General features: G+C 46.1%; 1 protein-coding gene across 1 annotated transcript in view; it reads left to right on the forward strand.

The window, feature by feature from the left end:
* Window positions 1-589: 589 nt before the first annotated feature.
* Ccbe1 (collagen and calcium binding EGF domains 1) overlaps window positions 590-22981 on the forward strand; it is a 211127-nt gene continuing 188735 nt past the window's right edge. Inside the window, exons 1-2 of the mRNA XM_076837187.2 lie at window positions 590-723; window positions 1113-1193. Coding sequence (XP_076693302.2) covers window positions 590-723; window positions 1113-1193 — 215 coding nt within the window. The remainder of the gene's footprint in view (window positions 724-1112; window positions 1194-22981) is intronic.

The raw sequence follows: 22981 nt of genomic DNA on the forward strand, positions 1-22981 counted from the left end.
GAGACTTTTTCAGCCTTTTAAGCTTCCTCCTCCGGTGATCTAAGAGGAAAACTGGGGTAGCTGAAAAGCACAGTGCAGGTCCTCAAAGGGAAAAGTCAAACCTCGGCTTGACCCTGGGCTTTAGAAATCAACTGACCGCAGGAAGGAAGCCTATTAATCGCTCTCCTCCCCTCCCCTTTCCCGGGGTGAGAATCGGCTCCTCCTCCTAGGCGTACGACCCTGATGCAAAATGCAAACAGCCGCCTGCTTTCCCCACCCGGCTCTTCGCTCCCAGAGGAGGAAGAGTGGAGGGCGAGTCCAGGGCCAAGTCCAGCCACTCTTGTCAATCCAGCGTGAACGTCCTAACTGGCAGCCCTGGCCCTGGGATCCTCACGCCGGCAGATAAACGCCCTCCCTGCGGAGTCTGCATCAGTACGGGGACCCCCAGCCCGGTAACCCCCTACAGACCCTGCGCTTTGTACAGGTGGTGCAAACGCCCCCGCTCTCTGGCGCCCCCTGCCGGGGAGAAGGAAAGCGGCGGCCACGGAGGAACCCGACCGCCCGGCGGGAAGAGAGCTCCGGCGCGGGGAAGAAGCCCGGAGCTTCCCTGATGGTGCCGCCACCTCCTCCGAGCCGGGGAGGAGCGGTCCGGGGGCAGCTGGGCCGGAGCCTGGGTCCGCTGCTGCTGCTCCTGGCGCTGGGACACACGTGGACCTACCGGGAGAACTCCGAGGACAGCGACAGGTAAGCGCAATCGGCGCCAGCGGTGGGCGAGCTCCTGCGGGGTGCGGCGGTCCTCCCACCGCCCACCTCCGCGGAGTTCCGCACGCCTCAGCTCCTCTGGCCTCCTGCAGGCTGCCCATCTGCCCTGGGTGACTCGTACCTCGGCTCCCGTGGAGCAAGCCGCCTGGGCTCCCCGTATCCGTGGGCTGGGGCGCTGCGTCTCCCTGCGTCCAGCCTCCTCAGCGTTCCTCTTCGCTGGGGACTGAGGTCGCCCGGTTGTGAGCCTCTTCTAGCTGGTTGCTACGCGCTCGGGGACCCGCGCCTGCTCCGCGCGCCAGGACGCAGAGCCCAGGGCTCCCGCTGCCCTTAGCCGTCTTGCTGACGTCCTCCCCCCCCCAACTTTCTCATAGAGAAATCTGCTCGGAAAACAAGATTTCTACAACCAAATACCCGTGTTTGAAGTCTTCAGGCGAACTCACGACGTGTTTCAGGTAAGCCCCGGGGCTCTGCGGAGTCCGCCGCCGCGCACCTACGTGGGAAACACCGCGCTGTAAAGGGGCGGTGTGGAGACGCGCTACCAAACGGGCTGGGTTTACACTGGGACGTGCTGGGTGCCTTCTCCTTGGTGCAAACCTTTGTTATGTGTGGGCCAAAGCAATGAAGGACAACGGAGTTGCATCTGGAGTGCCCCAAAACCCTGGGAATGATTATCGCCCTCTGAAATTCTTGCTTGGTGGAGATCCAAAAGGAAAGAATTGCAAGGAGAATGGGTTGAACAGTGGGTGTAACCGGTGGGGTATGGCGAAGGTAAATGACTTCTGGTGTTTTTGTTTTGAAAATAGTCAACAAGGAAAGACTTGCACTTACACTGTCCTGACATAGGTCAAGAGACAGTTATCACTGACAAGGCCTGTGGGGGAGAATCGTGGGTGGTTGATCTTCTCCAGTGAAGAAAACAAACGTCAAGAGTGTTGACACCAGAAAAATGATTTTTTTAAGATAAAAATGTGACCCAACACACCTGGGTGTCATATCTACCACTTGGCTGCTTGTTAGAACTAAGGAATCTAATTTCATAATGTTCCCCAGGTGGCTCCTATCAACCAACAGGAGGTAAGAACAGTTGGTTCTTCTCTCCCAAAGGGGAGAGCCATGGTTTGTGCTTACAGCATTTTGGAGGTGAGGGCCGACTTGGAATTTTCCTCATTCAATTCTTGGCTTCTGATCCAGTCTCTGGACTCAGGAGGCACACACCTGTAAATGTCGGTTGTTTGCCTTTTAATGATACTACCCAAGTTACTGGGATCACATTCTTATAGCAAAATCTGCCTCTGAGACTCAACACTGTTTAGTATACTGGGGTAACTTTTGGGTAATAAAAGGCAACAGCAAATCCCAGGACTGTACTTGAAGTTTTATGTTGTAGCTGCTGAGTCAATCAGTACACCCCGGCTGCAAGCAGTTTCATCCCACGAGCTCAAAAGCTCAGATGTAAAGTGGCACCAAGGCTGGTTAATTTTGTGGTTCAAAGGTACCACCAGTTACATTCATGCACATGGTTTTAAATTGCTTTGGGAATAGTAATGCAATAACCATCACCTGTATGAATCACTAGCTGCTTGGGCTTGGGAAGGGTCCCATCTCCTGTCACATGGAGGGTGATGACTGAACTAGGTGTTAGAGGATAAAAGATGTTTGACTTAGCTGGTAAAGGCTTTCAGTGGTTAGAACTGGGTGAGCACAGTGGCCCAGCTGGTGAAATGACCTGGTGGGGTGGGGAGCAGGATTGCTTGCCTAGTTCCAGCCCCACACAACTGACCACAGTTGTCCTCAGGACATGTTTTGCTATCACTGCCGTTTAAAGCCTTTAACATGGAAAATGTCTGAGATGTTTTGTTCATTCAGTCCTCAAAGGTCAGACTTCACAAATTGAAAGTTTGCACAGTGCACATCAGGGTTTCAGAAATCTGATATGCCTGATGGTTATGCTGTTACTATCAACTTTTTTCAAATTTCTTAAAGCAACAAGCTATTTAGGTCGCTATACACCTAAATGTTTCTTGCCCTGTCTTAACCACACACTATCGGTGCCTCCGAATGTGTTTACTGACAGCTACCCCAAAGTGTATGGGAGTGGAGGGTATTTTGGTCTCAAGGAAAAGATAAGGAGTTTCCAGGTGGGAGAGATTTTTCGGCTTGGAAAAAGTAAGTCCCTCAGAATTTAGTTTTTAGATTCACATGCCCCCCCCACCTCCGGCCCCATGGAAGTCGAGTTCCATGGGCATTCCATTCCATTGATCTTACACTATTCCTGTAACTTCATCTCAGTTGGCAGTTGATACCTTCATCGTGCTCTCGAGCCTTGAGCGTGGCAGAGTGCTGTGTCCTTGGTTGAGAACTGATGGTCCTGGGCCTGTGGCCCTTGCTGCTTCAAGTGTAGTCTAGAAACCCACTGTATCATCTGGGTGTTAGTCAAAATTTTAAGCACTTCCCCAGACCCCTAAATCTGTAGATCAAGATACAAATTATGATTTATTAATGAGATGGACATCAAACCTTGAAGCACTGCCATAGAAAACAGGGTTTGCAATCCTGGAACGTGGAGTAAATCGATTGTGGACCCATTATTAGGAGCATGGGACTATCCATGGAAAAGTGAGCAGTTAGCACTTTCATCAAGTTAACCTAAAATAAGAACCACCTGCTTGCCAGGAAATCACTCTGCAAGGACTTGACGGATGGGTTATGTAACATTACAGTCCCAGGGAATGGACTAGGTAGAATCCCACCCTTTCCAGGTGTTCTTGGTGAACGTTTATCAGCACAAGAGAACTTGACTTGTTAAAGTGTTTTTCAGTTACTGTTACGGAAAGTAGATGTAACTAAAACAAGCACGGTAGGTGAGATCTTATCTGCCATGATAACCAAAAGTGTATGGTGACTTACATGACTTAAAGGTGAACTTGAAGTAGTCTCTCTATCCCCGAAACTCCTGTGGCTTCACCTAAGCACCTTTCAGCTCTTGGCATCTTATGAGTGAAAAGTAGAGCAGTTGCCTGGTAACCTGGCACTCTCCTATGCACTTCACATACACTAACCCACAGAACCACACTACAGCATTTGCACTACTAGTCTTGCAAAGGGAACCAGAAACGGGATTAAATGGGACTAAGTAACATGCCCACCATCTCAAAGCTAAGGTCTCCGAGCCGAGACTTTCATCCAGGTTGGTCAGGCTTCAAAGCCTGGGCCCTGTCATTATCCTGGAGATGTCTATGCATGGGGTGAATGTTCCAGATCTAGGATCTAAGGCGGACTAAATTCGGATGGCGCTGCGTTTCAGGATGGTTTCATAAGAAACCAAACCATCCACATCTATCCACAGTAATCTTTTTATTTCCCTTGAGGTCTGTCTTGGGTAACTGACTTTATTGTATGCAAAACTGGTTTCATAAATGCAAGCTTTCCTTCCTTTTAGGATTTTCTCAGTCTCGGTTGATGTCCTTGTAGACTGTCCACCTCCAAGGTGCATTTGTGCTGAATCCCCAGTTTAAATGCTCTTGCAGTAATGCTAGTGACAGCTTTAAGTGAGGAGTTTAAAGGGAACGAATCTGCTTGGCATTTGAAGTAGGAGCAGTAGTTCAGATAAATCACACCCCGACTCTGATCATAACTATGAATTTATTGCAGCCAAACCAAGCACATGTTATGGTATTGCTCTTCTGTGGCTGTCGGCTTTTCCCACAACTTGATATTTTCCTTTCCTAAACCATGTAGTTTAAACAAAAGGTTTGTTTAATCTTATTGGGTTTTACACCAATAAAATGATAAATGATTTCTTTAAAGAATGTTGTGTGCCAAAGACGAATAAAACCCAGATTTTAGGTTTGTGACTGTATCCAATAAACATTCTAATTTTATTCCTTAATAAATCCTTAACTATTAGCTCAAAATAGTCCTAGAGAATGAGGATAAAAGAATCCAGTCTTGGTCTTCTGTAGTTTACAGGCTTGAAGACTAAAGTCTTACAAACTGCAGCCAATATGCTACATCGTACAATGGAGTTTGAAGTTGTGTAGTTCAGTGCTAATGATGGGGTTGAGATAAGCAGCCAGGAAGAATAGACTAGTTTTCTTAGTGGATCTTTAATGTAGCATCTTGGGTGTTTCAACTATACTAGCTGACTTCCTGCTCCCTTGACTCATGGACCTCCAGGTGGAGAGTGGCACCAGTGTTCCTCCTGCCTCAGCCATGCCTGTGTTCCTACATTAGTTCACCTGAGGGATCCCTTATACATAGGGAATACTTTTGCTCAGGATGGCTGATGTTCCCATGGGAAAAATGACTCAAGGGTGCAGAAACTGACTTTGAGATGATGCAAATATGTTGCAATTCCTACCAGAACATGGAGGCTGATGTGCTATTTTTGCAGTTGCCTTCACTTAGAGTTTGTAGACCAAGATGAACATTTAACTAGGGCAGTGCCATAGGATTGACTGCAGTGGGCTCTAATCGTGGAGGAAAGTGAAGGAAAGTTGCGGTGAAAGCACTATTTGGATCAGGCCCCATGGAGAGGTCTTGATCGTGGCAAAATACTGACACATTTTGCTGCGTTCTGAATCTCGGCTTTTGTTTCATGATCTTGACCAGTTCTTAAATCTCCAGGCTTTGTCTTCACAAAACGAGCATCCTGCTAGTGCTGAAGTCATAGGACTGCTGAAAGGGTTGAGTTATAGAGGCCAAACATTCAGAGACTGAAAACGGGAAGTGTGCTGGGTGAGTGCTCCCTCCCTCCTGTCATTGCTGCATCTCATTAAACGTGGCATGGTGTGCTTGAAGGAGGTGCTCAATGGACACTGCTTATATACGGATTTTCAGAACTTTACAATACTTCTGAAGAGTGTATCTAGACCACAGTCAGAAATGGCTCCACCAGCCAACATGCTTTGTTTCTAGATGTTTCCCCAAGTGTGGGGCAGTTCTGTAACTTGGGGAGCAAAGATGTTAATTTTCCCAAGGTACTATCTACCCAAGACCATAGATCAGCGGGAGGTCATAGCCTTCTAAAACTTGGTTACCACATTTTGCAGATGAACAGAGGTGTGCCCTTTGCCCAGGGTCATGAAGGCTTTTCTTTGAGAAACATCTGTTGCCTCCCATCCTGTGTTGGCACACCTAGGACAGGCATGGCAGATAGTTCTGAATTGTTGGCTCTGCAGGTCCTGCAAGTCCCGCTTCAGAAAGCAGTGTTTTCACAACCAACCACATCCCACTGGGAGGAGTGGTAGGAACAAAAGTTGTGAGAAGTGGCAGGGATGGGGGTGTGGTCTTTGACAGAGGGCCAAAATTCCACGTGGGGAAGGTGGCTTCTCATGTGCACCAGGCTGTCTGCGGCACTGGACTGTCCACCCTCTGAGGGCACGGGTCATTCTCTTGTTCCCAGCCATATCCTCAGAGGCCAGCCTATGCCTGGATGCAGTGGCTGAGGCACATTTGTTAATGAGTGAATGTGTTTTAAAGGAAAGAGTGCTGAGATTTGACTTCTGTTGGGCATCAACAGAAGTCCTAGGAGGCCTAAGTGTGTGTCCTTTAAAAACTGAGAGATTGGGATGCTCTTGTAGAAACCAGGGATGAGCTGTTCCTCTGGGAAGTGATGCCGTTTTCCTTGGTCCCCAGCTCTGCCTGCTTCATATTAGCTGTTATGTTACTCGTGCTGGATTCTTGGGACTGTTGCTAATGTCATGGACTTGCTACTTTAAATACCTGGGGACCTGTGGCTCACCTGTTGGTCTGAAGGGGAGGATGATACCTTCCTCCACAAGAACGGGTGGGCTAAGGCCAGGTTCTGTCTCTTCTCACACCTTCTCAGAAAGGACTAGAAACCGCTGACAACTGAACCAGGCACAAGAGGCTGCCCGATCAGGCTGTATCCTTGGAGATGGAACTGGTTGCTATTCATTCGTATTGTTGTAACGATTGCTGCCTGACTTCCTCTGGTTAACTTCATCTTTCCCAAATGAAGCTGCGGGGGGTGCACCTGAAAAAACCAAATGCATCCTTTATTTTAGATACTCTTTTCTCAAGAGAAGGTTTGTATTTCAGTCTGTCCACATCAGTTGCTGTTCGGCTTCCCCATATCTGTCTTCCTGCTCAGCAGGACCCAAGCACTTCTGTGAGCTAAAGGGGCTGCCCAATCTGGGGTTTGTGGACTATCTGGAGAACAAAGGTCTCATTCTGTTCTAATTCATTGCTTTTGTTTTGCGGATGAAAAAGTAAACAGCTATGACATCTGCGGCTCCTCTTTTGCCAAGCTAGGTTTCTTCCATGAAGCCATTTACTAATTGCAGTCTTACCAATAGCTTTCAATCTGTGGGTGTTGGGTGCTTACCGTGTACCAACTGCTGCTCTGTGCACTTAAGATACATCTGGAATACAGCAAGGCTTTCCCCCCAAAAAAACCTAACCCTCCAAACTTGTGTTCTAACAGAATTTGTGGATTTTAATTAAACTTATCTTTTAGTAGAGGAATTTGAGCTGAAGATGTCTCTTGGGACATATTAAAGATATTTTTGGCGCACATCTGACTGTCACACTTGGGGGCTAGATCTGGAAATTTCCTGTAGCCCAGCTGTGTCTTCTCAGTAGAAGCAGTGCCACGGCTCCAAGCAGGGACAGGAAAACCAGGGATGGTGGTAAAGTGAGCTTTTTCCCGCAGAAGGACTAGCAAGAAACTAGCATATTCCCCAAGTTTCTTCTAAAGATAATTGGAATGTGAAAGCATTACATAGAAGACGAATTCTCTGCCATGTGACCTGTGAGGTAGGGGGCAGTGTCAGAATTGTCCCACTAGGGACAGACACCCCTAGCTCAGATCACCTCCATTGAGGGCGGCTTTGGTTTTCAACAGTGACTATAAGCAGAGGGTTATAAGAAGGCGTGCTGTTCCAACATTCCTAAATCTGTACTACAGCTGTCATAAATGAATCGGAATCTTCTGGGCAATTGTGAAACACTTGTAGGTGGCAGGGTGGTGGTTATGTCTTCGTTGTTGATCTTCGAGGAGTAGGTTTCCTTCTGCAGGACACATTGTCTTCATGTCTGAATCATCAATGAGGTGACTTTTGTATAGTCATCTAGTCAGCTTCATCTTTGAGTCACCTGTGAGCTGCCATGCTCTGTTTGAATCTCTTGACTGAACATCTTTCAATGTGCCTTAGTTTCCCGACCTCCAGGAGTTCAAGTTCTTGTTGAGCTGGAACTCCAAGTCTTTATCCTTAAGTGATACTCTAAAAGAGCCTGAGTTGTCAGTTCAAGAGGCTGGTTTTATTTATCTTTTGGACAAGCAGAAGTCGGGGCTCAAGTACTTTTCTACATGTTTCCATGATAGGCCTTCCTATGCCACTTAGGCAATCCGTGAGCGGTCTTGGGCTTTCTTCCTGCTGCCTTTGACTTGTACATCCATCATATGGTTTGGAAACTTCCTTTCTTGAATTTACACAATACAAAACTTTTCACATTCAAAAACCAAACGATCATGTATACTAAGGAACACACCTGTAGAAAAACGGCCATTGTCAATGAAGAGTACTCCAAATCATAGGATTACAATCGGTTTTACAACTATCAAATTCTATATATACTACTTCACAACTACCTTTGCACAGTATATCCATAAATGAACTTGAACTTAAATTTAATCTCTTTAACAATGCTATTTCATAAAGCTCAAAGAAAACATCTAAATTATTTCTGACGAGTATTGGAGGAAGCAGTAAAGACTGAACTACTTGAAAGAATCTGAGAAGCAAAGTCTGGTATTTTAATGAAGGGGAGGGATGGTTTGAATTCATCTATTTATTAGGAAGGTAAAGGAATGCTGTGGAGTAGAGCAAAGAGGAGAAACATAGGCATGGAAACTTGGTCAGGGATTAGATCCCTAGATATGAGTTATGTGGGAGACGACCGAGTCATGTGGAGGCTTCCAACTTGCTGACGTGTCCATTTGAACTTCAGCTCTAAGAGGCCAAGATAAAGGCAAATGTAAGTCTGTGTCCTAAACGTGAGTTTTGCCATCATCTGCCTCTAGCACTATTTCTTTGGAGGTGGGAGGCCACCTACAAGCCAGCCCAGAGGCCATGCCCTAACTCTTTCACTAACTTGCCTCCTTGGTTTTGTTGAGATTCTCTTGATGACTTGAGAGCTTTCCCACAGAGGAATGGCTCACAACTTCTCAACGGTAGAGTACAGGCTGCCTTCTTGGGAGCACAGACTGTTAAAACTGTGAAGCTCTGCTGCAAGCTGTGTCTGAGCTGCCCATGGTCCCCTGGGGAAGTAAGGCTGCCCCAAAGCAGGCTAGGGGCAGAGCTCAGTGCTCGAGCATGTGCTGAACATGCTTGCGGCCCTGCTGTAGGTTTTTGGCACCACACACAGTATTGGAATCTGTTTCTTAGCAGAATCTAAAAGACTAGAACATTGACTACATTATCAGTGGCCTCTTAGTGGTGAAGGGTTTTTACAAATCCATCAATGGTCATTTTTGACGTTTGCCGTATGTTTTCTGGAGATCCTCATGTGCCTTGGCCTGATGGGATGGGCAGAAACTTTACATAGTAACTCCATGCTTGAGAGGTCACTCAGTCTGGCAGTTTCTAACTGGAACACCTCTGGAAAGGGAGAGGGAAGCTGAGTTTTGAATATCAACAAATATAAAAAAATAAACCCTAAGCTTTGGATAGCCAAAGAGATAAAAATGTCATGTACAATCCTTACAGATGAGTCCCTCAGAATGCCCTGCCTGTGGTGCTCGTTTACTGCCTCCTTGAAGGCACTGGCAGTGGGCACCCTGGAATCACCTGAGCTCTTAAAATCCTATCTCTCAGGCTGTACTCCAGGCCAGCGTACCAAACTCTGGAGGTGCACTCAGAATCTGAGCTCTTTGATTCTAAAAATGCAGCAAAGGTTTGAAACCACTGTCCTTGACTTGGAAAGCATAAGGAGGTGAGCGGCCTATTTTTTTTTTTTTTTTCAGAAGATGGGTGAATAAACTCCATTACCTCATGGCCCCTTAAGCCTGTGACTTTTTCACATATTTAGCACTTGCTGCAGGTTAAGGTTCTTCAGTGGAAATCCATGGCTAAAACCCACACCTGTGAACCGTTAACGTGCTGATGCTCCTCATTCTTGCCAGTAGATCTCTCTTCCCTCCCACTGACATCTCCTTTCTACTGTGAGGGTTTGGGCATAGTCTGGAGTAAGTGATGCTGTGGGTCAAAGTGGACCAAGAATAGAACAGTTTTTTTTTTTTTTTTCAAATTCTGTGTTGAAGCTGATCAGGTCCAAGTCTCATGGTGCAGATTCCGAACATCACTTTGCATTTTGTACTGCAGGCTTATCTTGGTCTGGAGTCACTTAGCCATCTTTGGTACATCTTTTTTTTTCTTCAATTGCTTTGTTGCTGCTCTGCATGAACCTTCTGGAGATGTAAACACAGCTCAGCATATTATAAATGAAAGCTTTCCAGTGTCAGGCTGTGTTATTCTTTCCTTGTGAGCATCAAACAGTTTTTTACCCCCACATAGTATGATAGGAAATCTCTGCTGGCCGAGGTTCTCCCATCCCATCTGTAAGCGGCACCTCGCCCTGCAACCTCCCTTCTGATAACTGAGAGAACGCCTCAACCCCCATGCTTGGCAGACATGAGGCTTTTTATGGTCTTGAGTTCCTTCATGTGACATACAACAATGCTTTCTGTGACATGACCTGATAATTCTAACACAAGCTCTGTATTTACCATGTCTTTGAGCCAGTCACTATTCCCTGAATGTATACATGCATACTTATGGTTAATTGCTTCTTGGAGTGTTAGAACAGTGGTTATGCTGACTAAATAATAAACAAAACCAGTTAGGGATCAAGAAATCAACTGTCCTGTGTTGAGGTGCCCATGAGGTTTTGAATGAGGGGCTCCTTTGAATTTTGAGGCTGGCAAGACGCAAAATCGTTCCTAAGTGACTGAATTCTCAATGCAATTTGAGTTTGACCTTATATTCAGAACAAGGGAGGATGTCACAGGACTGCGTGATCAAAGTGAATGTGTGAAGGGATCTGAGCAACCTGGCAGTCTACTGTGCATCTATCCACACTGAAGTTTTCTGTGAGTCCTTTACCAGAGACCCCCCCCCAGCCTTTTGGGGAGGCATGCTTTCAGGTCTTAGAACTTGTAAATTACAGTTGGTGGAGACCACCCTAAGGTCAATGGGAAAGGGTGCCTGGCCCGTGGCTCTGGCAATTCAGCCGCCATCCTGTGTTGGTGGTGTGTGTGAGGGAGGTCTTGGCATACCTGGGGCCACTCCTGGTCAGTCGCTGCACTTTGCGGGGGGGCTTAAGCAGAAGTTTTTGTGCCCTGTTAGAGATGCTTCAGTGTGGACTTGCCCTGGTGCATCTGAACCATCTGCCTGTTGACCAAGGCTTCCTCGCTGAGCCCTGTCTCTTCACTGAATCCTGTTTCCTCAAAAAAAATGTTTCCCATTGTCCAGCCTTTAAAACAGGACTTGAGTGGCTTTGGGACATGTCTGTCCCTTTGATTGGACACAGCCTGACTCACTATTGGGTTGTCCTCACCCGAGTGGTATGAGCTCAGGGGTGTACTCTTGCGGTGATATCAGCTGTGTCTTGTGACGCTCGGAAACTGGGGCCATGACTAATGTCCGGTGCTTTGAGAAACGTGAGGGCTTTCGTTTCACTTCTTATTGCAGTGGAGATCTAGCCCAGGACCTTATCCATGCTTCTTTAGACCTGAAATCCAAGGGGTTTGATCCTAGGAGATGACTTCATGTGAGGAAGAGCACCATCAGGGGGATGGCTTTCTACCATCCCATGTGACCCCTCCAACTAAGAGGATGGAGATTCTTAGGTTTATAAATGGGACAACCAAGGGACTACAGGATAATCACAAACCCCTCCTACAGGGCTAGGTTGTGACTCAGCTGTAGAGCACTCACCTAGCATGTGTGAGGCCCTGGGTTTAATCCTCAGCATATAAAGGTATTGTGTCCCTACAACAACCCACAGGTCTCTTTATATAGGTCCTACAGGGAAGGGGACACCGGGAAGAGGGGAGCTCTGCATTTGAGACTCCTAAAACTTTTTTTCATAGTGTTGATGGCTGTATTTGCTCCTTCCCTGTCTGTCTTCATAGCATCCTATGACTGACACGCAGGCTCCTCTGACCCCAGCCCTCCAGGGTGATGACTATCAAGGGTCGGAGTGTTTCCTGAGCTTGCGTACTAACATTCTTTCAATTATTACTTACAGAAATGGGTTTATTCTGCAGTTGGTTTTTTTCCACTTGATAACAAGGGCTTCTTTCCTGGGTGCTCACAACTCTACAGCATGAGGTTCCCTTTATACTGTGGTGATGTATCCATCTATTGAACTTTTTATAAGGATATTAGATACAAAGGGAACCCTCATGCTTTCTCTTGAGAGTATAAACCTAAGATACTACTTTCAAATACAGTTGACACTGTCTATAATGGGCTCAACATGACCACAGGAAGAACATCCAGAGGAACATTCATCTGTACAGAACATGGGTGGAGTTGTCATTCACTAAACAACATAGTAATAAGAGCTATCTGTATAACATTTGTTGCATTAGGTAGAGTATACAAGAATATGTGCATAGGTTATCTGACTATTATTTTTGGTGTTAGGGATTGAACCACTGAGCCACATTCCCAGCCCTTTCTGTATTTTTGTGATAGGGTCTAAGTTGCTAAAGCTGGCCTTGTGATCCTCCTTCCTCAGCCTCCAAAGTTGGGATTATAGGCATGTGCCACTACATCAGGATATACCATTTCCCCCTGCCCCTCCAGGGTCAAGGAGTGAACCTAGCTTTTGCATGCTAGGCAAGTGCTCTGCCACTGAGCTGGCCACCAGCTATACCATTTTATACAAGGAACTTGAATGTCCTTGGAACTTTATCTTTGGGGGAGGGTTGTGGTCCTAGAACCACTCAAGGATGCTGAGGGACTGATCATACATTGTTTTAACCAAATAAATTAGAAGGTGACCCGGTGTAACCAGGTAGCACCTTGGTCTGGCACTTGAGATGTGGCCTCTAGTGCCCTGGCCTTTAGCCACACTCGGTGGCAGAACACGTGACTTCAGGGGTCCTCTGAAACCATCTGGCTGTCTGATACTCAGTTGAGGGAGGGTGGGGCTTTGTGCTCCTTCTGGATCTGACAGTCTGATCACTTGCTGCTTGAGAGTGGAGTGAACGGAAGCGGGCTTAGTTTACAACCCAGGGGATTTGCTGGACATCAGGGCGAGTATCTTGGCTGTGGAGATGCAGTGGAAGGCTGGCCAACTTATCTCTAATTGGCTTCAAAGCAGGATGCCATCGTGGGCTGTCAGCTGGATCTCTTGAATGCCTTTGATAGTCTTACCCCAGTTATTTAAAGAGGAAATGAGTCTTTTCACTCCCCAGGTATATGCCTCAGAGGTAGGCCCTCTCTCTGCTACAGGCTGGTACCTTGCTAGTGCAGGAGCCCAGCGCTGTCTTCCCCCCCCCCACCTTTTCAGCTTCTTCCAGGCTGTTCTGTCTCACGGACTGGGAAAGGGTAAAGTACCCCTCTCCTCACTTAGGGCCGCCCTGTCATCATAGGGCACCCCCTCTAAGGAGGAGAAACTGTTTCATTTGGTAAGGCCCATTCTAATGGGGAAAAAGATGTCACTGGATGAACTTTCTCATAAAATTTTTCACTTCTCATCCTCACATACTGGGCTTGACACTTGCATCTTTTATTTACTAAAACTTTAACTACATGCTTACGTTTCAGTATGTGTAAATCCTTCTGAATGTGTCTTATGGACCAAAGAGACTGCCTAGCAGGCTGAGGGCCCTTGTAAAGACAGTGTGTGCATCTGCCTGCTGCAGGCTCGCTGCCCTGTTCCGCTGCCCTCAGTCGGTTTCCATATTTGGCTCTGTTTAGAGAGAACAAGAGAAATGGTGAAACAACACAGCGATACCATGTGTCCCTTTAAAGGCTTTCCTCCCTGGGCCAGATCCCCTACAGGGAAGGATGAGCTTTGAGGATTCTCAGTGACCAAGATAACCATCAAGCTTTCTTAACTCTTCTGTGTGGACAGTCTTAACAGAGGTGTCGTTCTTGAGTTTCCTGTTCGGTCAACAGGATGCTCCGTTAGCTGCCAGCTTGTTCTGGGTAAAGTAGCCTGCCTTCTCTGCCTGTTCTCCTGCGTTCCTTTTGAAAGTATTTTCTCTGGTTGGGGCCATTGGATGGATGAAATGGATTCCCACTGCAGCTTTTGCCTTTTCGATGTGCATGGTTATCAAAACATACAGACCTACTTATTTTTGAGGGTAAAGTTAATATTTTCTCAGAATGTAACTCTTATGAGAACTTGGAGTATTCAAAGAACAGTAGAATGAATTCAGATATATTCACCAAGACTTAAAAACACTGCAAAAGCGTAATTATCATCTGTCCCACTTATCCTTTGCTAAAGCATTCTAAAATCCTGGGCACAAGTCACTTTAGCATTATGGGTTTCAGTATGCACCTCTGAGAAGTGTGGAGTCTTTATACATTACTAAAATTCATCATAGTCCCAAACTGGAACCCTGATGTGAATGTTACCTGTGAACATCTTTCTCCCAGATAAAGTGGATTTTTTTTTAAGTCATGGACATATGGTATTCCTACCATCGCCAATGAATAATTCTACACGTTAACCAGTGTGCTTAATTCTGAGTCAGTTTCCAGAATGAAAGTACTGCATTGTACTTTAGAATGCCACTGCATAGCGCTGTTCGCATTGAGAGCAGATCTGAGACCATCACTGGAGAACTACCTCCTTTTTTTCCCCAAAGAACAATGTGAGGTTATTTCATTCCAAGGCAGTTCCATGTCTTTTAGCTCCAAAGATAATATTGTGTGGTCAGGGTACACCCTTAGCTTCCCTTTACAAGCTGTATCTTCATCTGCTAACACTTTATTTTTACTTATGTACTTATGATTGCATTTTATTTACATTCTTGGCATCCTTTTAAACCAAACTTCACTAACTTTTATAACAAAATTGGATTCAATTTGAGATAAGTCGGTTTCCAGGGTTTACTGTAATGCTAGAATGTTTTTCTAATATAAAAACCCAAACTTACATATTCCAAAGTGAAGGGTATTCATAATCCTTGTTCTTAATATTCTGACATCTATTCTTACATCCCCCCCTCCCCCATATATTGAGTCAAATCCATGACTAATGCAGGAGTTTTGGCTACTGCCTTTAAACCTCTTCCAAGTATTCAAAGAGTCAAATAACTAGTAAGACAGGGCACTCAATACCTCCTGGACCAGCCTATTGTTACCATGGCAACTGCTTCCCAGCTGTTCAGCTTTTTTTTCCACTCTAGTTCTAAGAAACTTGCATACGTATATATTTTTTTCCCCTCAACGTCTCTAATTCCTTCCGGGGAGAAGAGAATTTGCCCAGCATCCGTCACCATACGTGTAATGTTTGCCCTGCTCAGACTCCCAGAATAGTCATCTTTTTTTTTTTTTTTTTTCAGTTGGAATTGGTCACTTTCTGGGATTTACCATGACACTGGAAAGCTTTGGAATTAAAGCCTTGCTGTATGTGATGATCGCTTTTTCCTTCTAAAACTTTTCTACACTAATTGGGGGGTTTGTGTTCAATATATACAAATTTATTAGCAAACTTATCAGCTGTTCTGTCTTTCAAGCTACTTTAAGTGTGCTGCGGGGCCTTGTTCATGCTCAGCAAGTGCCCAACACCGAGGTACACCCCCAGCCCTTTTCAACCTTGAGTTCCTCCCACAACCTTGAGGCCAGTAGCAGCCCAGTGGGTTTCTCACTAATCTGGCTGTGGCCTTGGCATTTCCCTTCTGACTTCCTGCGGGATATTCATCTGTTAGATTCTGGGTTTCCTGGATCCTACATTTCCCTTCTTTCCCTATTGACTTCTTCATTTGGAGTGTGGAGGCTCGTACTCCCCTGAGACTCTTGGTGTGTGGGTTTTCTTTTGGCTTCAGCAATCCCCATACGTACTTGCCTACTCGATCTCTGCTTGGGTGTCGTCATGGTATTCCAAAGATAACAAGCTAAAGTAGAGATGGTGATTTCTACTCGCCCACCCTGCTCACAACGCATGCTGTGTGCCCTCTTGCAGTTGGAATCTTTGGTTAGTGGATCTAGATACGAAGCTAGAAGCTATTTCAAATTGTTCTGCTTTTGCATACCTTTTTCAGTCTTTTCCCTGAACATATCTGATCTCGGGTTGTCTCTTCCATCGTGTCCAAGTTGTCAGTCCCCTTTGGTTTGGAATACCCCAACTATTCTCCTTGCTTCCTATCTTGAGTCTTTACAACCTGTTCCCATGTAGCAGAAGGTAGGATCCTGAGCCTTACAACAGGTGTTCCATACCTGACCCACCTCTAAGAGCCTGCCATGGCTTCTCACTGTTCTGAAACAAAATCCAAACTCCTTGCCTTGGCCCACGAGTCCCTGAATGATCTGGTTTCTCCTGTGTCTCTACCCTCATCTTTTGTGACCTTCCTCAGCATGTGACCTTCCTTCAGACTTTCTGAACTAGGACTGCGCTCTCAAGTGTGACTCACTCTGTGTACTTGGCTGAACAGTCTTCCCCCACTTAAATAAAACACAAAAAATACTCTTAATCATCCAGAATGTAATTATCTCATCATCATTGAGATGCCCCCGACTCTGCCAGGAGACACCCCCATTTCTACCTATAATTCTTCACTTTGGGTCCTTTATTGTAACAGTACTTGTAGCTTTTTCCCTGACTAGATGTCAGGGCAAGGGTCACATCTAGTGTCCCCGGTGCCTGGCCAGGCAGAAGACTCATTTGTGAAAGAGTGGGTGGATATACCCAACTGCTGTGTAGTAAAATTGACCTCTGGAAAAGCCATGTATCTTGTGGATTTAAATTTATGCTTGGATTGATTCCAGATATGTAAGACAGTTTACAATACGGAAAGTAGAAGATAGCATAAATTAGAGGGAAAATTAAGGAACTATAAACAGGACAGAGTACTCGGTGGAGCCCAGAGGTTGAATGATGTGCATTCTTTACCAGGCTTGCTGTGGGTGGGCCCTTGGCTCTGAGCTTTCTAGCATCCGGTAAGATCAGTTACAGAGTCTGTATGGTCAGGTCAGCAATGCCCATGAGAACAGTTCTTTATCTTGATACCACAGAGAAACTTTACCCAAGGATCATTGTTTAAAAAAAAAAAAAAAAAAAAGTATATACTATAAAGATTGTCCCTGTGGGAGACAAGGCAAATGTCACAGGACTTGTTCCAGTCGTCTTCAAGCATGGACTGCTCCTGTCCTGCCAAGTAGTTTGGTTAAGGCTGATGTATGGGCCCATAAGGTGCTGTCCAGGCGCTCCGCGGTATGATCTCCACTGCTGCTGTTTTTGCCTCTGTCTGCTTTAGGCATTTTCCTACACTGGCGGGTGTGTGTGTGTGGGGGGGGACAGCCCAGCATGCCCTCTGCTTCTGTTTGAAACTAATCAAATACTACTGTTTACCATTGCATTGTTTCTCTTTATTTGCTTCTGTTGACCCTCTCATACCCCACTGCTTTCTTTTAAGGCTTTGCTAATCCCTTCTATCCCAGCCCTAGGTCTGGCTCTGGCAGTGGGAGCGGGGACTTCCTCTAGCAGCATTTCCTGCTTGGAAGGTGGTGGACTCCCAGGCTAGATCTGGAAACTGCCTGAACCTACCTTATCCTTACATTGCCGACTGTCAACTCTGGACTTTCTCTGCCCTGAAGCACAATTTTCTCACTTAGCTTCTGAATGCTGAAGGGCTTTCTGTTGGTTCAGTAATGTGTATGTGTGCACAATTACTGGGAATTCTAAAGAGAGTGGAGTTACTTAACTTTGTCCCCCACCACCCAAAAAAAAAAGTCTTGACATGGGAGCTGTCCACTTAGAATGAAGCTGCCTCAAGTGAAACTGAGTTTAAACCCTACATTTCAGGAGTCCTGTGTGTGCATGTGAGAGATGGGCAAGTTGCTGTGAGTTCTAGTTATTGCTTGGTTTTTCTATAAAAAGCTCAGTTATTGAATCCACTAGTCACTGTTATGGAAGACATGCAGAATTAACAAATTCACTTAGCACCATGGTTAGGATACAATGCAGAAATCCCTCCTGCATAATGTCTTCATCCTACTAACTGGATAGGAGAGCGATTAGGGAACACCCTTGGCTTCGAAGCTCCTGCTCTTGATGAAGCTTTCATCATGGGGCACAAAGACTTCTGGGGATGCTTAGTTTGGGTAGTTGACTGATGGACTTTGGTTAGTTCCCTCAACATTCTTATGATTCAAGCTGTGATTTTGACTTTGGGGATTTTTTTTAATCATCCTGTTTCTATTTTGTGCTTTAGGGAAAGCCACAGGTGATAAAGATAACAAAGTGTGTCAGAGTGCGAATGATAGTCTTGGTGGAGATTATCATTTGAAAATGAAAAGCTTTTGGAATAAAACCTGGATATGATTAACTGTTGGATTTGCTGGGGGATGTTTAGGTTTTACAGCTAGAAGCTATTATTAAATTCCTGCAGAAAATGAATTTTGTTATAAATCTGAAATTTTATAGATCTTAAACCCCCTTTCCCTCTGAGAGCAGTTATTTTTATAACAGTTGTCGATTACACAAGATTTTGTAGAAAATGCAAATATTGTGTAATAGAAGACTGTGCTTGTTAAATTTTTTCCGGGCAGTGCCAAATAAGCATGTAATAAATTATATATTGTTTTGCTCAGAAATGGTATTGACCTTGTTTTTAATAGTAAGTGCTCAAAATATACTATGTCCCGGTGTTAAGCATCATATTACTTAACCTTCTCAAGTCTTAAACTATTTTCATCTTACAGACGAGATGACCAATTCTTAGGTTTGAGTGATTTCCTCAGTCACATAGCTCTTTCCTCAGTCACAGCTCATAAGTGGAGGACCCAGGTTTCTAGCTGAATTTGACAGTTTACTCACTTCTTAGTCGCTTTCTGTAGAATTTTGTTCTCAGGTCTGACATCTGTTGTAGCACACGTTACCCTGTGGCTTAGTATGGCAGTTATTCTCTGCTGGTAGTCCTGTGGGTTTGCAGTTTAGGCAGGGCTTGGTGAGGATGGTTTGGCTTCGCTCCTGTGTCGTTGGCTGCGGTGACTCAGCCAGGGCTGGAGGAACCAAGATGGCCTCATTCACGGCTTGGGCCCTGGTGCTGACTGCCAGCTGGATTGCTTCTCTTCTGCTTCAACTGACCTGTCCACTGGTTCCTTCAGTGGTCTAAACTGGGCTTCCTTTCAGGCTGGTACAAGCAGCCCAAGAGTCCACAACCTGGAAGCAGTCAGAGGTAGAAGTTCTGAAGGCCTAAATTACTGAAGACCAGTGTTAAGTATTTTCTCAGCTCCTTGTCAGTGTGACAAACATTTTTGGCTCAGTTTCAGAAGTTTAGAGTCCACAATCGGCTGGCTCTGTCATTTCTCAGCCTGAAGTGAGGCAGAACAGAGAATCCCTTTCAAGGACTTTACACCACCAGTTGGTGACGAAGCCTTCAATCCAAGCCTTTGGGGAAACATTCCAGATACAAACTATGACAATCAGAATAGCATAAGTCACTTTCCCTCCATACTAAAAGCCAGTGACAAGGCCACTCCAGACTCAAGGTGAGGTAGCCTGTGCACTGGGGTAGGAGGATTGTTGGTGACTTTATTGCAGATTCACTACCGTAATCTTCACCATTTCCCTCTGAACACCAACCCTGGGGATTGTGAATCTCTATCATTTCTTTCCTCTTCTGTCTTGTGGGACTATTCTCGTTTTCCAATCACTATAACTACTTCTTTTAATCTATCCTTTATTTCTTTACATAATATTCAGATCCTGTGGCCCCAAGTTCAAGTTGGATTATAATCCACTTAAGATTTCATGAGTAAAGATAGGCCATGTGCGTGGCTAATGTCCTGGTTACTTTCTTCTGTCTTTTTGAACATCATACAAGTTTTGCCCTTGGTGAGTTCCTCTGTTATGGCAAAAACGGCGTCCCTGCCAGACTACTTGTTGCTGGGGTCCACGTTTTCCTGATTCTCTGAACCTGCCCTCTTACCTCCCACCGTCCTTTCTCTGATGCAGCCAGTAATGCCAGCCTTTGGGCCTGCCCTCTTCCCTTGCAACTCAGGCTCTTATCACCTCATCTCTCGGTGAACATAGTTGTTGAAAGCACCCACCTTCTCTGCCTTGTCTCTCCCTGCTGCTTCTGTTCTTCCCACAGATGCTGGTCTTTGGAAGGGCCATTAATAAAACTTACACTCGCTTTCCTCGAAGGCGCTCCCTTCCTTCCACTGGTGGCTGGGGACTTGACCTGCTCTCCCTGTGTTCAAGGCCTGTCAGCAGCTCGTGCCTGCCTACCCCAGCTCCGTGGTATTTAAATAAGTCTCCACTAATATAACTGTTGACGTGTTTTATTTAGCTGCCCCCTGCAGAGGTCAGCTTGAGGCCAGACTCCAGGTTAGCTTTGCATGTCAGTCTGGAATGTAGGTTTCATTTTAACTTTTTAAAAATCTCCTTGTACAGTAGAATGCTAGAATTGATAATCGGGAAGATGGGGGTGGGGTGGCGGAGTGCTTGATAGTAGAATCACTTGCTAAGGAAGAGACAGGCAGGTCCATTGCAGAATGGTATCCATGGTGAGATGATGCATCATCGGGGTTGTCTAACGCGGACTACCCCATGACTGGGAACACATGACTGAGACAAGCCCTGATTATAAGGAGTCTGATAACTGCAGCTTGACCTCATCTTCCCTTAGGATCATCCTGCCGCTCCTGAACTCATGCTGGCTCTCCCACAAGAGCAGCTTCAGGCAGTTGCAAGCCCCCTCCGTTCTCCACGTCTTAGCTTCGTATCTCAACCCAGGTGCCCACCTTTGCAAATGGCTCCACAGTCCTTTGCTCCTGGGCCCCCAAGGAGGCGTTGTTCTTAACTTTCCGTGGTGGGCGTCCATTGCTTACGAGGTAGAGAAACGAGCCTGTGGCTTGGCTGGAAGCCTGGTGGCAATAGTAGGCTCTCCTAGATGTGATGTGGCAGTTCCATGGCCCTGTACGACACCTTCCTGAGCCATTACAGTGGGTGGCTCATGCCAGACCATCTGCTCATATACAATATCCTTTGTCACAAAAATGGGGAACTTTGGCCATTAAGGTTACTAACATTTTGCCTTAAGGAGGACGATCTCCCCGAGCGTAGCCTGGATCCTCTACTTCCTGCCCTTGGCATCACTCCCAGCGTATCCATGGCAGCATTTTGCACATGATGTACCCTCACGTGGTGAACTGATGGATTAACTCGACTCCTGCGGTCTTCCTGCTTGGTCAAAGCCAAGTTCCTCACTGATCATAATAGCCGCAAAACAGACAGATGCTCACTAGACACATTTTCTCTGCCTTTTGAGCAATATGCTTTTCAGTGGGAAACACTTAACCAGGAAGAGCTTGGCCCAGAGTGTATACATGTCAACTTGGATCTGTAAACATTGTTGCTCTTGAGCTTAATACTTCCTGACGCTAGACTTTAGTTTCTACTTTGCCTCCAGAAGAAACGCATGTTTTCCTGTTCACGCATGGTGAAGTGGTACCCACATGTTTCCATGAGCACCGAGGTGTTAGCTGAATCTGTCCGTTTCGGCTCTTACTGTACAAATTGGTGGTTAACGTGATGTGGTATACCCCCTGCTTTTTGTAGCATTTGCTACATAGACTGCTCCATCTAGTCTCAACAATGATTACCCAAGACTTCCCTTCAAATGGGAAAAATTTCTGCAGTCCTGACTCTCCTGTGGTTAGCTGCCTGAGTCTGGCATTCTAGTTTGTTAACCATGGGGGACCTTTAATGTGTATAAACAGAGGGCAACACACTTTCTGTACTGTAACAAGTAAAACTGGGTTTAAAATGGTGAAGAAATGGAACATGGGCACTTAAAGATGCAGTTATAGCTTGAAACAGACTTTCGCCTATGTTCTTAGGAATCAGCTGTTCTGGGGGGAGCACCCTGGCTGATGAGGGGGCAGTGGAGGCAGGGCCTCTCCAGAGCAGTCATGGCTTTCAGATGCTCACAGGTGCCCTAAGAGCAGGGTGCCAGCTGACGCCTGGCACTGCTTGGCCTTTGTGATTGCTCCTCACATCCTCCCCACTATTTGCCTGGAGCAAACTGGCAGAATTGAATCAAATCAAGGCTGCCTTTGGCTAATGGCTTGTGTAAGGAAATACCTCCTCACCAGCTTCCTCCCTTGGGACATGCACGTAAGGTGGCTGGCCCTGTTCCACCTGTGTGTCGGTCTTTCACTTTATTCTGCCTCAGCTCACCCCTTCACTGTGGGTGCTTTCAGATCAGTAACGGGTCAGCAGTTCTTAAGTAGGATGAGCACTTAATTGTGGCAGCTTGCTTTGAAGGGCCGGGTCTGACTGTGGCCAGAGGGCTTGTGTTGAAGCGAGTTTGTGTGGTGTGCTGGTTCTTTTTACTTAGATTGAATGTTGGGAGGTGTCTAGGGAGGATTAATGCTCAGGGTTACTCAATGGGTGTCTTCTTTCTGTGCCTCCCCTGTCTTTCCAGTGATGTCCCCCTGTTCTTTTTTCTTTGGCCACTACATGCGTGAGGACTGTTCTTTCTTTTCTGCGAAGCCATAGTTGCCTGTCGCACAACTTTGGAGGCCCCCGTTATGATCTGTGTGTTCCCACCAAACACGTATGTTAAAAACCAGACCCCTAAGGTGATGGGAACGGGAGGTGAGATCTTAAGGAAGTAGGGCTCTGTCTTCCTAAAAGGGATTCGTGCCCTTTTACCAGGGAGCTATCCGGCTTATTCCCATACCATGTGAGGACATGAAAAGAGGTTGGAAGTCTACAGCTGGGATGAGGGCCCTCCTCAGAAACCCAGCATGCGGGCACCCTGACATCAGATTTCCTGAGAAGCAAGTGGCTGTTTGAGTCACCTGGTTTCTAGTATGACAACCCTACAGGCTCGGCAACTCATCCAAAGCGGAGCTCACATCTCCTGCTCCCCTCCACTGTGCATTCTGGATCTTGATCAGCACCCAGTTCCTGCTCTCCCCAACTGCATTTATGGGACTTGCCCATTTCTTTCCAGCCTTTCAACATTTTCCACACTAATGCGGTCGATCACCAAGTCCTGTTGTTTCTTCCAGAGGGT

The sequence above is a fragment of the Callospermophilus lateralis genome, chromosome 17 (genome assembly GCF_048772815.1).
Source record: "Callospermophilus lateralis isolate mCalLat2 chromosome 17, mCalLat2.hap1, whole genome shotgun sequence".
NCBI lineage: Eukaryota > Metazoa > Chordata > Mammalia > Rodentia > Sciuridae > Callospermophilus > Callospermophilus lateralis.